This window comes from Drosophila albomicans, chromosome 2R (assembly GCF_009650485.2).
Source record: "Drosophila albomicans strain 15112-1751.03 chromosome 2R, ASM965048v2, whole genome shotgun sequence".
Lineage (NCBI taxonomy): Eukaryota > Metazoa > Arthropoda > Insecta > Diptera > Drosophilidae > Drosophila > Drosophila albomicans.
This window is the reverse complement of record NC_047631.2, coordinates 22,805,516-22,822,041: the sequence shown is the minus strand read 5'-3', so window position 1 is coordinate 22,822,041 and position 16,526 is coordinate 22,805,516. Positions and strand designations below refer to the sequence as shown.

The following is a 16,526-nucleotide window of genomic DNA, read 5'->3' as shown; positions in this document are numbered from 1 at the left end:
GTTTTTTCTTTGGCTTTTTGCTTTTTGTTTTATTTTTTTATTCGTTCGTTATTGTTAGGCAGCGCACACGGAGCAATAGTTTTATGAATATCGTTTTTGTTGCTGTTGCTATTGCTGCTGTTGTTTTTGTTGCTGTTGTTTGTTAGTCTGTTTGGCTGAAATGTGTGCATATTGTTGGCATAATTGAATGCTTTTTGTTGGCCAAGTTTTTGCAATGTGTGTCGGTGTCTAATGTGTCATTTGTTGACTATTTAATATGCAACGAGCAATGGGTTCAGTGACTAGCAAATGGTTCAAGCTTGTCAAGCAAAAAACTTTTAAATTAAACACAAAAAACAGATTGGTTTACATACTTAGCTGTTACCCTAAGGTAATTGCTTGGCGGATTAATTTTCAGTTTTTTTCAAAGGAATTTTTTATATCAAAGCTTAAATGAACAGCGCAAAATCATGAATCTTTAAGTTAATCTTCGTTTCATTACATCTTGTTCGAAACTTAAAATGAACTGTTAATCGCCTCAGTGCCTTAGATTATCTGCAATATATTTTGCGGCTTTGGGTTTAACTTTTGCCTTGCTTAGTCTACACGCTCGTACTACTGTCAAATAGCACTAGTTAGCAACTAACAACTACTTAGCCCAAGTTCGCTCCTCAACGCAATCTCTCTCTCAATAAACACTTGCACAGCTCTTAATTACCCAATGCAAACTTAGTCAACGCAACTTGCCAAAGGGAACTGAGTTGGGAGGGGGCAATGATTACGTCGGAAAGAGAGGAAGGAAGGAAGCCTTGTCTCCATCTGCTGGCGCCTGATCCCAGTTGGCATTTGCTTTGAGTGGGCTTGGGAAACTTGAGGTTGCGACGTGGCAGTCGCTGGAATGTCATGCAAGTTTGTCAGCTTGTTGTTGCGGGGGCTGCGTGTTAAACAAAAAAGAAAGCACAAAAAAAAACGTGGCGAAACTTTCGAGTCAAAGTTTTCATGACTCCTTTGTCAATTACCTGTAGTCTTCGAGTCATCGTAGTTGTTACCAACTGGCTGTTAGCCTGTTAGACGTTTAGACCCGCCAGACATGCGGCATGGCAAGAGTTGATACAAGGCAGGGCTCGGCAGTGCTATAACAATATGAACCTATTGACATTTCGATTGCGTATGTGTGGAATAACTTCATATATGGGCCATGTTTACATGGCACGTACTGGAGGCTGGCTCTGAGTTGAGTTCTCCCAGGCACATACTCACACACACATACACACACATAGTCACTCACTCAATTAATGTGGTGTGCGAAAAGTTTTGGCTATTCATTTGCTTAGAGGAGGCAACATAACAAGCACAACAGCCACAGCAGCAGCTTGTATATAATTTACGAGGCAACTGTGTGATGCCCGGACAGAGCTAATCTATCATTATTGATTGGCATCAGGGTTTCCTTTCCTTTTTGCCCTCTCTCGATCTCTCTTTCTAGTTCTCTTGCTCTATGTGGCATTATGTAATAGCTGGCCAAATGAATGGCCATTTATTTATAGCCTAATCCCAAAACGTTCAGTAGTGGCATAAAACCAAACAAAAATACTGTACTAACCAGATGAATTTCTCTTTCTTTTTTCTAATTGCAGGAACACGCATTCGCATACATTTTAAGACACTGTGTGTGTGGTAACATGACAGAAGGATTTGAAATTAAATTTTAAGCAGTAGCAGGATGAGAGTTGCGTTAAAAGCCGCTCAAAATGTGCAACACGTGCGCGTTTTATTTTAAATATTTATAAACAAACATCTACTAACACACACACACACACACACTCAAGTCAGGGAATGATGAGTGTGTGTGCGCCACTAAAGTTACTTGGTCGCCTCGTCAAATTCTATTAAAAATTCATCTTAACGGTTATGTGTTTTGACAAAAAAAAAGAAAATAAATAAATAATAAAAAAAAAAAATACAAACAAACAAGCACAACATAAAGAAGCAACAGCAACAACAACAACGAGAAGAACAGCAGCTGAAAAAGGGCGACTGTTTGTAAATATTAAAATGAATTTATGTGCAGCGGAAAAGTTTTTAATTAAGTGAAAAAATTAAAGCAAAAACAAAAAAGGATTGAAGCACGCGTACAACAACAACAGAAGGAGCAACAACAACAACGACAGAACATAAATAAATAAATAAATAAAACAGAGAGAGTGGAAATTGTCACCAACACTAACACACACACACACACACATACGACGACGCGTGCAATAAGCCACCAAATCATTTGGCTTCGTGTGTGCGGTGCGGTGTGTGTGTGTACAACAAACTCTCGTATCTGAAATGATGTTTGCACAAAGTGAGGCAAATGTATTTGCATTTTTTATGCCCATGTAGCTGCTATACTACCTGCAAAGTACATACACATTTATACACAATTTACGTATAGCGATTGAATTTTTCCATTGGAAGAGAGAAAATTACAAAGGCCAAGAAGAAGGACCAACCATGATGGAGTCACGGAAATTCAACCCATTCACACCTCTGTTCCTCATCATTGTCATCCTCCACCTAACTGAGATTGAGACTCACGAGCACAGCGATGGATACAAGCCAGGTGAGGCCTTTAACTATACTACAAAAGTATTTTAAGTCGGTAGTTGGGGAGGTCAAATAAATTTGAAAATATTATGGAAATTTATTCACATAACTGTAATTTGATGTGTGGTATTGTCTTAACTCGTCCCCATTTCGCGTATCGATTTAATTAAAATCATTTATTAAAATTGCTTTTCGGTTGAATGCACATCTCTGAGCAATAATTGATTATTTTTATTAATTTGAACGTTGAATTAACCTTTTCCCCGCCCACATATAAGGGCTGCATATTAATTTAACATTTTGCGTGCTCTAGATTTTTATTATTTTTTTTATATGTTAGTCGACAAAGAAACTGGCAAGCAGTTAACATATTAAATTAAATTCAGCAGCAAAGTCATTAAATTTTAATTGTTCATTTGAAACTTTTTTAAAGGCTATTCTGTATATTTACTTCAGCTAAGAGGAAGCTGTGAAAAAGTGGACGTGCATGAGTTTGATGAGCTTAAAACAATATAAAGAGCAATTTTCAAGTAATTAAAGAATATCGAAAAATCTCTGAAAGAACTTTTCTAATTCATTTTTATTAAATTTCAAATACTTCGGTATTCAGTAAACTTTGATAGCTTTATGTTTGTTTATTGTACTTTTTATTTTACAAATTTCAGTAAATTCAGATAACATAATTCCCCATATTTGTGTTAAATTTTTTCGATTCAATTTCCATGCATTTACTTTAATTGCAGAATGGAAATTACATTCGTTCATTTATCTTTCATGAACAATTTCTCATTTAAAAAATTCTCTGCATTCTTTCGGTGTGAAGCAACAATAAAAACAATGCACTAAATTGTTGGCGGTTTATTTAAATGCAACGTTCAACTACGTATTTACATATTTTTTTTTGTGTAGTGGCATCGTTGGGAAGCAAGTCAATGTGAGCCAAACAATTTTTATGGCCTGCATTTAAAAATGCGGTAATCATTTTTTTTTTTGGTCACTTTTGTTCGTAAATGAACAAAAGTTGAATCGTTGGTGAGACCCAAAAATGTTAAATTAATAAATATAAAATTATGCAATTTACACAACTTCATTATTAACTTTTTTCCGCCATGAGCGACATGTGCGCAAAGCTTGTTTATTGCTCTTGTTGTTATTGGTTCGTCCTTTTTTTGCTGTAGTCACAAATCCAAAACGTCACCTGCGTCACCTGTTTCATTGGGCGCCCATTTAGCTCTGGTCTGGCCTTGCCACGCCCAATCCCTGCGGTGGCTACTTTGCCAGGCTGCTTAAAAAATGCATAAATTCTCATTTTTATGTGTCTGCGTTGGACTTTACATTAGCTGCTGTTGCTGTTGCTGCTACTGATGTAGTTGCTGTTGTGCCACGGCCACTGCCACTGCCACTGCCAGTGCTGATTATCCCCAGAGTGCTATATAAAAAATTTGTGTTCGCATTTTGTTGTTGATCTCTTATTTTCGTTCGTTGCATGTATAAAATTATTGCGCAGCTCACATTTTTCCATGGAGGAACATGGGAATTTGTTTTTATAGCAAATTTAACGAAAATTGAGTTCTATGTTCATTGCTGATAGCATAAATTGCTTATAGTCCTATTTATTATTATTATGCATACAATAAAAGCGTATTCAAGCAACTGATTGCTAATCAACCAACCAACCACTCATCACAACAATGTAATACTTTTGGGATCAATGCATAAATTTGTCGGCATTTTATGTAGTATTCCAATTTTGACATCTTGAAAAAGTGCTTTAATTTAATTACTAATGCTTTGCGTTGCCTCGGCGCTTACATAATAATTAGTAAAATAAATTTCACCTAAATACACAGGACATACAACGTGAAGAGCACAACGGCAAAGTGTAAACACAGAAAGAAGCACAGCACCGGCAGCAACCGGGCAATGTCCTGGGAATTCTGCTCGTGCTCGTGCCGTGTACCTTTGAAAAAGGTGTACCAAATGGCCACGTCAAATGCACGTTCAAACAGCACTTAGAGTTTGCTTAAAGTCCACCTCGTGGCCATTTCCATCTGCCCCAGCTTCGCACAGCTTCTCGTTGGCAAATTATTTTCCATCATTTTTCACGCAAAAAGCACAAAATTTTAGCGTGGCTCTAACACATATAGAATGTTACGGATGGTGGTGGGAATGGAGAACGGTGAAGGCAACTCTCTCCGCTTCTGCCGCTCCGACATAGACACAGTGTTCTTGTCAACAGGCCACGTTCGTGTCCATGTCCGTGTCGGTGTCACTGTTCGCAATGCTGCTTCATGGCAGGCGCCGGTGTCTGTCCACGACAGCAGCTGGTCTGGTTGTCTGCCAGGACCAAGGAGACACGCTCTAAATGAAATCTAATTAAAGTGCGCTAAACGTGCATCCTGCTCGTCGTTGCAGTTGAAGCGTGTGACATATTTAAACGTTTTTGCTCTCTCCGCTTCCCAAATGTAGATAACAACAATTTTATTTTAATTTGGAAAATATTTTCTTATAGTAAAACTTAAATTTATATAGTGACTTTTTCAGAGAATGATATTTACGTGGTTCCATAAAAGTTAACCATAGATTTAATATTTTTACGCACACTCAACGAGTTTCGTAAATTGTAAATCGCTACATGCATTGGCCATCATCAGTTGAGAATGTTTTAGAGCTTAATAAAACAAACCCAATCTGCAGTCTATAGATAGAACGGAATTTGTTAGAGAAGAGTGAGCACCTGGGGCAGCTGGCATAACATGCGATTTCTAATTCAATTTCAGTGACAGCACATAAATAAAAGAAACATTTTGAAGCAGCAGCAGCAGAAGTAGCAGCAGCCAAAAGCAAAGCAAACGAACCAAAAACTGTAAAAGCAATTCCTTGACAAAATAAAAGGCGCACAAATGTCAGTTTTCCCAGGCCAACGACAACGACAACCACAACTACAAAATGTTATGCTACTACATACAACGTGAAGCATTGCGACGACGAATCGTTTACCAATTTTCTGACTGCTGCAAATCAAAAAAAAAAAAGAAAAAAAAAAAGAATTGAAAAATAAAAAAGCAAGAAACAGCAGAAGCAGAAGCAACCGAAAAACTTTTTAAATTAACTAAAAAAACAGAAAATACATATAAACACACACACATAGTGAGAGAAATAGAGCGAGCCCAAGTGAAGTGAGAGGGAAGATAGCAGAATGTGAACGCGACACGTTGTCGCTGGTGTTGGCATTTGGTTTGAGTATTTTAGAGGAAAGTGGAAAACTTTTAGTGGCATGTTTACAAAATAAACTTCAACTTGCAAAACGGCAAAAAAAACGACGAAGGAAGAAGAAAAAATAAATAAGAAAAATGCTGATTGCGATGAAACAAAACACAAAAAAAAAAGAACTGACAACTGTAGAAAAAAAGAAAAGATTTCTGAAAAGAAGATGATTATGTTGCGTTGTTGTTCGGGGGCAGCCCCATTATTATTGTATATAAGTAGCATAACAGCTATGACGGCCATCAGCTGACACATATTTTCAGTGCAAGGTATGACACACACACACCCTCAACCACAACATACACACAAGGTACACACACACACACCGAGTCGCCCCCCGCGCCGTCAACAGGCACTGCGAAAAGTTTTTGGCAACTTTTGTTTGGTTTGTTGTCATTGTGGCCCAAAAAAAGTTTTTTACGCCTTCGCTGCCGTTTCGTTTTTTGTGCTGACAGTTGGCAAACAAAGCATAATTTTTAATCTGAATCTGGCCATGCAAACATTGTTACATATGCCACCATACAAACACACATACACACACGCGCACACACACACTCATAGTACACACTCACTGAGGCAGAAAGAGAAGAGCGTGAGCCACACCTGCACATGGCTTTTAGCCTGATTGTTGATACTTGAACAAAAAAATTATGTTTATTTGGCTTTGGCCTCGATTTTCCCAAAACAAATTTTGCAGCTCCGCAGATTGCGCATACGCAGCGTACAACACCGCTTGTCTTTTGTTTCGTACGTTTTCGGTGTTTTGCTTCGACCAGCGCAATACGTGACAATATCATCAGCTATGCGCCTTTTCAGCGACTATGTCGCTCGTAGTTTGTTGATTTTGCATTTTATAGTTTCAAAGACTAGCGCACGTATTTCCAGACTCTGTCACACATCAACGGACATGAAGTGCAAATTCACCTAAGTAATACTTAAAGTTGCTGCGAGAATATGTTTAAATTTTATTTTAAAATTGAGTTCATATTTGCATAATAGTTAACTTAATTTCGAATTTAATTTTTATTGATAAAATCTTGCTTTTAATTTAAAGTTATGTTTAAATACTAATTATTTTTATCATCTCCGTGTACAACATTTTGGTATCATCTGTAATTTATAGTTGCAAGTTCTGTAATTGTGAAATGACAGTAAATGACCTTCGGCGCAACCATCAATCTGACAGTTATGGACTTGCCTTCGTATTGAAGGCCACTTTCGGGTATATTAATATATAGTTTGTTTTGCGCGCCGGCAAGTGTGTTTGTTTTTGTGCAACTGACATTTAATGACCACATACAACATGTTATTTGCGGTGTGGCATTTAAAATTCAAGTTCAACGTGTGCGCCGCATATACAATTTAAATCGACAACAGCTGTTGCTGACAGCCAGACACAGACAAGAGTTCCGAATCCCGACCCAGACCCAGATCTAGAGACAGGAGCCAGAAGACAGACGACAGATCCCGACACGAAACCCTCAGCTAGAAATTAAAAAGCGCTCAAGCAGAACGAACTTGGAACTGGAACTGGAACCGTATCCGATACGTATCCGGCAGTTGTGCATTAATCAGCAGCACACGACGTGCTGGATAGACGTTGTCAAAGCTTTTGGTATTTGCAAATTTCTTAACACGAAATTAGTCGCAATAAACAAGACCAACAAACAAGGCAAACACGACAAGGAAGGGGCTTATAATGTAAATGGGAGAGGCGGCAATGGCAGGCAATAGAGGGCAAGTTAGCGTCTAATCGAAAGCAAATAAAATGCATTGCATACCTGCATACCATAAACTGTCACTTGCATTGTGAGACGGAGCGGCATGCAAGCCATTTGCCACACCAACTTGCCACTGCTGCCAGTCTGGCTCAAACCCATGTCTTCTAGTACGTTCATACGTATACATAAGCCTGTCTGTCTCTGCCACTGCTGTTGTCGTCTATCTGTCTGTCTGTCTGTCTGTCTCTCTGTCAGTCAGTCAGTCAGTCCCTATCCCTGGCATGGCATATTGTGCATGCCAAGCCCTCGTTTCGTATGCACCGTCACCTACTGACAGCAGCGGCAACACCACCGCCAATACCACTACCAATGCAGGAATGCAGGACTTCCCCTTGGTGTGGGGCCTGTGGGAACAGCTATTAGCCGCCGTCGCTGTATGTTTTACCATAATTTGCCAGCAGTTTCAGTTCAGTTCAGTTGAGTTTCAGTTCGAGTTCGAGGCAACTGACACTGGCATGCGCCATCGTTTGTCGTCTCTTATCGAATGGCATACAAGTGTGGTTGGCTTGCATGTCGCACTCGACTGCACAGCGCCCTTCCTCACTGCCCGCCTCGTCTCGTCTCGTTTCGTCTGTCTATCTGTTGTCTGTCTGTGCCAATTATAAATGCAAAACTCTGTCTCTGAGCTGCATACAGAAATTAAAATTGTTTACCCAAGACATTAATGTCGTGCCTATTTATTGTCATACCGAGCACGAGTACGAGTATTTGCCTTCAAATAGTTACAACGAATTGCTTTTAGGCGCTAACTGGCGCACTTTTAATCTAATTGCCAGCCACAACAACAATTGTAATGAGTTTTTATTTAATTGCCTTTAATGAAGTAGTTTATGAGGTAACTTTTTGTTGCGCCTCGGTAAGAACTTCAATAAAAAGTAAGCTTATTAAATACAAAATTTCTTTCCTTTTGCATTATATTTTGAACTCTTTTAAATTGAAAACTAGGCAAGTGTTCGTTAGCACGTTAAAAACTGTGTCAAATAATTAAATCAAGAATGTTGCATTATAGTAAACAAACCATTTAAAATAATAGTACTAATGTTGGGGTAGTGTTCATATAATTCCATGTTTCTCTGTCGCATGAATTGCTGTCGGATTGCACACACTCTCACCTATTTCAAAATGAGAAGCGAAATTGCGAGCTTGTGTGGGTGTAAGTAAACACCTGAACTGAACCCAAATACCCAAGCAACGCTAACAAAAATAATTGAAAAGGTTTCATTGTGCACACATTTCCACGTGTGTGGTATGGAGCTGAACGCGTGTGTTGACACACACACACACATACACACACACATACATAAATATAACACATAAATAACAAGGATCAAGCGCTAATCCAATGGTAGCAGCAGCAGCAGCAAAGAGCGTTGCCAAAAGGGGTACGCGTGCTGTCAGAGGCAGCATTCGATGTCAGCGAATGTGGCGCTTTAAATGCTTTGATTTCATTTTTCATTTCCTTTTTACACTCACACTCGAACACGCAGATACACACACACATATATACACACACATAGATACAGAGTGGGGACAACAATTGTCAGGTGCGACAACGAGAGAGCGAGAGCCAAATGAGATGTTGGCAGTTGGGTTGCCTCTTGGCTCAATTCAATCACAAGCTACTTACAGACAAAGCCATTACTCGACATTGCTTGTGTAATGAATTTCCAACGTACATATATACATAGGTGTGTGTGGATTTCTGCAAATGTGTGAGTGTCACATGTATGGCATGCCTTTTATTTTTTTTCTCTCTTTTTATTTGTGTGTTTGGTATCGAGCGACAGCTTAGCAATGCGAGTAACCCCAAAACGCTCACCTGCCTGCCAGCCCGACGATCTCCTGCTCTTGCGGTGGAAATAAGCAGGATTAAGTGCGCTTAAAAGCAACTCTATGAGATTTTCATACGCAAAAAAAAAAAAATAAAATAAAGCAGACACAAACAATACAGTGAAGAGCAGAGAAGAAAAGTGTGAGATATGAGAGAGCACATCGCGTTGGGGAAAAGCTGGGGGGAAAACGGCTAAACAATTTCCCGTTGTCGTTGTTGTGGCATCTGACACTCATGATTACCAAAAAATGTAATGAGCTGCCACCGTTTCTTTTGGCATCTCCAAGTTATGTATACGCATTGCGTATACACCATATTGTACAGCATAAAAAGCACATTGAAGTTGGGAAATTGAATTTAGAAATGCGTATTAACTGGACCTGGCGATGTGCGTGTGTAGTCACAGCAGTTGAAGGCGCCAAATAATAAGTGAAAAATAAACTAACAAACTGCTAACATGCAACGCCCGCATTTCCTGTTTTTCTCCCCCAACAACTTTCTCGCACAACCTTCGCACACTTTCACTTGCATAGTAGACTCGCAGTGCTTTAAAAAGGGAATTCTTATTTAGTTAGGTAGTCCTGGCCTGGCTAGCAAAGTGATTTTGATTTTTTCGTTGCCTGCTTAGCGGTGCTAATGCGTGTGAATGGCCTGCGGCCCAAAAATCGTGGGTCTGTCGGTTGGATGGTTGGTTGGGATAGGACAGAACACGACGATGGCGATGCCAGCAAACAACAGGCACACAAATTGCCGTTTCGCGCTTCAGTTGAGCAGCTTAAAGCTTAAGTCAACATAACCAGCAACCGAAAGGCCCAACTCACAAGGCAGCAAGAACATTCCTTGAAGCCTTTGTACAAAGAAGACGCAAGCAAGTCGCAAAAAAAAAAAAAAAACACAGAAGAACAAAATAAAAAAGGAAGCAAAAATTGTGTAAATTTTTTTGCCTGGACTTGGCGGCATCTTAAGCATTTTTGGCTGACTCTTAAAGTCACTTTGTCTGTGTATTTGTGTGTAAGTCTGTGTGTGTGCCTACCAAAATTGCTTTCTGCCGCAATTGCTGCCGTTTTATTTTATTTATTTACTTGCGAACCACACACACACACACACACCAACACTTGTATACAGGCACATACTTAAAGACTGTGTAGGCGAGCAATGTGGGTTTAGTGGCAGAAGGTAGTGCGTGGTGAGGCGCGGCGAGGGGTGACAGCAAGGGAGATAAAAAGGTGTGCTTGTTTTTTGTGCGCTGCCCCGTTTGCTGATTGAATTTTCCAAGCGAGTAATTTTTAAATTGTGCCTCGGTCAAAAGATAATTCAATTTTAGTGTACAATTTCTATTACGGTGAAGTTGCCTCCGAACTTTTCTTCAAGTGCTGAGCTGAGGTAAGAAGCAGCAGGCGGCGAAGCACCACAGCGTCACTGGTTTAAGATTTTTGCGGTTTTGCGGCCAGTGGTAAGTCTATTTATGTGCATATTTATTCCTTTTGCTGCTCAATTTTCAGCCTGATTTATGTGAGAAAAATGAGGGCCAATTGTTGCTCAGTTTCTTGCTCACAAAGTTGGCTAAATGCTTTGTTGGCCTTGGGCCAACTTAGTTGGCCGCACTGCTAACTAAAAGTTGTGCAAGGCAAAAGTGAAAACCTGGGTACCTTTATTATTATTCTACTTGAATATTAAAGTTTCATGTCGAAGCATTTAAATCAAGGTGTGTTCGTTTCTATCTTTACTTGCATGTGAGCATACAACTTGAAAACTCAAGTGTATGCCTGAAGCACAGATGGCTCAGCTTGCCTAACAAGGGCACTCGCAGCTTGTTCTCTTACACTCTAGCTTGGACTCGCCTTTTAACATGCCCTTATCAATGACAATCGTTAAATGTCATGTTCAATGCTTAAATGCAGAGCAGACCAGCACACAAAATGCCACAATTTGTATGCATTATGTGTGTGGCCCCCAAGATACAGCTGCGAGAAGATGCTGTGGCTGTGGCAAACACCACAGCACAGATACTCTGGCAGCTACAAGCGTCAGTTAAGAGCTGCAAACTAAGCCAAAAATGCCACAAAACATTTACCATATATCATGCATTTTTACGTACACTTTTAGCCACTTTTGGAGCATGTATGTGTGCAAGGGCAACTGCCAACTACTGACTGCCAGGCAACAAGAGACTACTACTAACAGGCGGCAGCAGTCGGGCTGCAAGTCCCTGCCCAATCCCATGCTGTTGTTGCAACTTTTGTGCGAAACTCGTAATTTACACATGTACACGATGCTCCACCACTAACACTAACACTAACATCAACAGCAACGGCAACAGCAAAGGTAACAGCAATGGCAACAGCAAAGGCAACAGCAATGGCAACAAATAGCAAATGCAACAGCAAGTTTCTGGGTTGCCTAGCTTGTGTTTATCTGGCAAAAGCTGTGCGAGCTGAGCTTGCTCTGCTGTTCTGCTGGCTGTTTGCCATCCTTGCACTATACGTGAAGATATGCGCTGCCCACGCGACGTATGCGTAATATGCAGCTCAAGTTGTAGTACTCTTGCTGCAGTCGCCATTTGTCTCCGTTAGCATAGCACACTCATCGTCCATAGTTTAGCATGCACAGCCTTGGCTCGTATATCAGTTAAGTATTTACCTACAATACTTTGAGGCAGCTTTAACAACAGATTTAAGCATAATCGATTTCTTCAAGCTCAAGTCTCAACTACAACAAGAAATGCCACATTTATTTATGCTATCCCCAACAACTTCCCGTTTCATTATGTATGTGTGTGTATGTGAGAGTGTTTATATGTATTTTAGGTGTGCTGTGTGCGTGTATTAGTTAAGCTGTTTATAGTCTTGCCGTTGTTATTGTTACTGCTGTTGCGTTGTATTCTCCAAACAATTTACTTCTAAATTGATGAAATAAATTTTCCAACACACTTATTTCTGTGTATTACATTTTTTTTTTGTGGTGTGTGTATTTTTCGTGGAAATCATTTCTTGCTTCCCCAGCTCTCTTCGTATTGTTGCTGAGCTTCAATTTTTCCGTTTTTACGGGGTTTTTACTTAAGTTTTCATTTTTTTTCCTTTTATTTGCCGAGCCTATTGATTGATATTCGGCGTCTGAGGTTACCGAACTATGGTTGATGGTTGGGCGATCTATTAATGAACTGAAACGACAGCCAATCTATTTTCCTAGAAAATAAACCCAATGCAAATTTTCAGCATTTGGCTATTATTTATATTTATTCATGCTTGCCGAAAAAATATTCTTAAATTTATCGCCGAAAGACTAGAAATAAGCTCAAATTCTAAAGCAGTGTCTACTATTTAAGTTAATGATTATAAAAATGTTTTTATATTTACATTATTCTTTATTATTGTCTATAAATATCGTAGATTTTATTTGAGATTCTTTCTGTAAAGATTGGACCCGAGCAGGGATAATTTATGATAAATAGACACAACAATGAAAATGTTTACTCTGAATGGTTGCCCTTTCCTTATCTCTTGTACCAATCTGCTTAAGGCAATTTTCATTCATGGCTCTTGTGATTGTCCTTTTTAAAGTGCAGCTTTACTGTATATACATACAATATTTACCTTAGCACCTTTTGATTTGTAGCTAGTTACTTCACTCAAATCCGGAGACTTAACAACATCATTCACAATACTGTGGATTGTAAGTTAATATACAAATGTTCGTTGCTGAGGCAACAAATGCCACTTGAAGATTTTTAATGGTTGTCAGTGCGATGTGTATTTTGTGATAGAAACTTGGGAACTTGACATACTTCATTTGGATCATGGCAACATTTGCAAGCACTCACTTCAGCTAACATATCTGTGTATGTGTATCTAACAGTGTACAGCTGCTCGAAGTCATTGTATCTGCATCCTCCTCTGACTGCCTTCGCTTTTTCTAGTGCTTGTAAATTACACTCGAGTGACATAAGTCGTCATCATCAAGTAACTACAGAGCCTAGTCAAGGCTACCAAGCACCAAGCACCAAGCAACTAAGAAGCCAGGCGGTTGCAAAAGGAGATGGAAAATCCTAGCAAGCTATAAGCTCTCAGTTCACAGTGCTCAGCTTGCCTTATGCTCTACCATTTCCGTTGACTTTATACATATATTCTTCTTACTTTTAGCAACTACTAATGTCATCTGCTGTTGCCCGGTTGTTCCTGCTCCTGCTGTGATAACTGCCTGCCATACATCTTGTCCAGAAGTTTCCTGTCGTCTGATGTCCTCTGTGTCGTCGTAGTCTTCGTCGTCGTCGCATCGTCGTCTTTCCGCTTTTGTATCTGCAGACATATTAATTTGGCCTTTGCTTAATACTCGGCATGTGCAGAGAGACTGAAACTCACCTAGGCAATGTGTATACGCTTGTCGGTCCATCCGCTTGTCTGTCTCTCACTGATTGGTCTGTCCATCTGTCCGTCCGTCTTCTGTTCGTCTTTATCTGTAGAATTTTTAATGATTTTCTCACATTTTCTTTGGACATCTTTTGTTGTCAGCCTCTTTGTTGGCAAACATTTTTCTTGTCCTACACTTTAAGCTGGCCATTATTAAAATACGAGCTGATAACAATTTAGCTGCAAGCTGAAAGTCAAACACAAGACCACACAAACACACACACACACACACACACTCGCAGACACACTCACATAAACACATGCCGGCATTTTCTTGGCTTTTACTGTCTGGTCATGTCCTTTTGGTACGTTGAACTTGTCTTCATACCATGCATAAGTTAGGGTCTACTTTTGCCGCGTTGGCAAATTTCAACTGTCTTTTGATATCTGTCTGAGTGCCTTTTGCAAGGTCAGCTACATTTTGCTTCCTCTATCTCATTTTCTCTTTTCTCATGGTTTGTTTTTTTTTGCTTTTTTTACCAGCCTAACCAGCATTTGTGTTCGGCATCTCGTTTAAAGCTGCGGTCTTTAGGCATCCAAATATATTTATTTGCGGACAACCGCAGAACGTGATTAAACCAATAACTAAACCAATTTTGGCAATTTTAGAAAGAAAAAAAGTAAAATGAACCTCCATTGGCGCATTTGTAATAACCATAAACAACACACAAAATTGTCAATTAAACTGTCAGTCTACCAGAAATTCACGACTCGACTGTACTATGCGGCGTATACGTAATGTAATTCCTGGTGTGTTTTTTTTTACATTTTTAATCAAGTGCGGCGTATTGCATAGCTTGGGGAATGGCAACCACAACAAAGTGTTAGACAGGTTAATTGATACGCAGACACCGCGAACAGTCATCTAACCTTCCTCATCCTCACTCCCTACTCTTCATTTCACGCACACAAGCATACACACATACACATTGGTATGCATACGTATACGTACATATGTATGTGGATGTGTGACAGGCAAACCTTTTGAAATATTAATGAAATCAATTTCGAGGCTAGCGATGGAAGCTGCCACAGATTGCCGAGGGATATGCCTGAGTGAGTTGCATGTGTTTTTGTTTGTCGGTCTCTGTGTGCTTCGATACGTCGTGGGTGTCTGTGTGGCTCTTTATTCTCATAGTATTGCTAGCAACTTACACATACAATGGAAATGGAAGGATATGCCCAGCGGTCAGACATGATAAATGCTCATAGTCTACAAAACAACATGCAGAGTGTGCGAACTTTTGCCGCTATTTAGGGCAAACACGAAGACTAACTAAAATTGCAGACCGATTAAGGCAAAACTTTGAAGCAGCTCTCTATGTTTGGCATGCATAATAAATCAATAGTAATACTATACATAAATAAAGATATTCTTCAATTGTAATTGCTGTTTCGAATAATACAAATATTTTTGAATTGAAATATCTATCAGATCGATATGATTTCATTTAGAGTTATAGATAAGAGAATACAGATTTTGAGACTTGTTAATTGCACATTTAAATTATTTATTCATTTCATTGTTAAGATCTCTAAGATTTTTGAGAATAATATTTCAATTCATACTTCTTAACATGCTATTTATAGCATTCTTAGAGTTAGCTATGCAACTAATTCGGTACCTTAAATTAGTGCAATTAATCAATGTGCCGCAAAAGCAAAATGGCAGATGAATGTGTTGCCGCAAATTCCATTTAAAAATGACTAACAGCTGTTGCCACATTAGCTACGGCCACAGAGCAGACAGAGACAGAGATAGCGATGGCGATGGTGATAGGGTAAAGTGTGAGGTCCTTGATGAAATCCTTTCACATTGAAATTGAAAAGGGGTTACAGTTGCGGCAAAGTGGCCGCCAACACAGCTGCTGTTGCTGTTGCTACTGCTGTTGTTGTTGCTCCTGCTGCTGCTACTGCTACTGCTGCTGTTGCCTCTTCCTCTACTGCGGCTAAGCGCAAAATTAAGCAAATTAAAAGCCACACACAGGGCAGCAGCTGCATAACTCATGTGTGTCCTGTGTGACCCTTGTACATGTACTCGCTGCTGCTTGTGTATTTGTGGGCGTAGTTATATGTGTATGTGTTCTCTTCGTAGCCCCTGACCTAAGTCGTCTCTATGTTAAAAAAAAACCACAACTCAGGGTCACCTATAGAGCGCGAACACACACACACACACACACACACACACACACGTATATATACTGCGGAGTCGAGAGAAAAAATGCCATTGAAAAATGTTCGCTTTACTGGCCATTTTCAGATTTTTATCAAGCCCCTCAACTCTTAGTCCTCGACGTTCTCTCCGCATTCCGCAAAAAAATCAGCGCTTAAAAGCCGTTGACGTGCAACTTTTTTTTGTTGTATTTATTTTTTCTTTTTGAAGCGCCCAAAAGGCTGCCAAAAACATTTAAATTAAAATTCAGCGCAAAATAAAATGGCGAGCGGAAATAACAACAAACAGAAGAAAAGTTTGTGCAAACATACCGAACTTTCGATACTCTTTGATGTGGATAATTTAATATTGATATAGGCGAAAATATTGTGAATAAATTAAATGCATTGGCATTTGCAATGATTCTATTTCGAGAATATTTAGGGAAGAGCGAAAGTCAATTTGATTTTGAGCGTGGATAAAAAAATCAATTGCAAAATATATATATTTTGTTAAAT

General features: G+C 39.4%; 1 protein-coding gene and 1 long non-coding RNA gene across 5 annotated transcripts in view; one reads left to right on the top strand and one right to left on the bottom strand.

The window, feature by feature from the left end:
* The window catches only part of LOC117573860 (uncharacterized), a 105,094-nt gene that overhangs the window by 25,794 nt on the left and 62,774 nt on the right, over nt 1-16,526 (bottom strand). The gene's annotated exons all lie outside the window — the stretch shown is intronic.
* The window catches only part of LOC117573859 (uncharacterized), an 81,522-nt gene that overhangs the window by 20,172 nt on the left and 44,824 nt on the right, over nt 1-16,526 (top strand). For both annotated transcript variants that reach the window (XM_052006752.1, XM_034257332.2), the window contains exon 2: nt 1,617-2,587. In XM_052006752.1, the coding sequence (XP_051862712.1) occupies nt 2,479-2,587 (109 nt within the window). In that variant the 5' untranslated portion in view covers nt 1,617-2,478. The remainder of the gene's footprint in view (nt 1-1,616; nt 2,588-16,526) is intronic.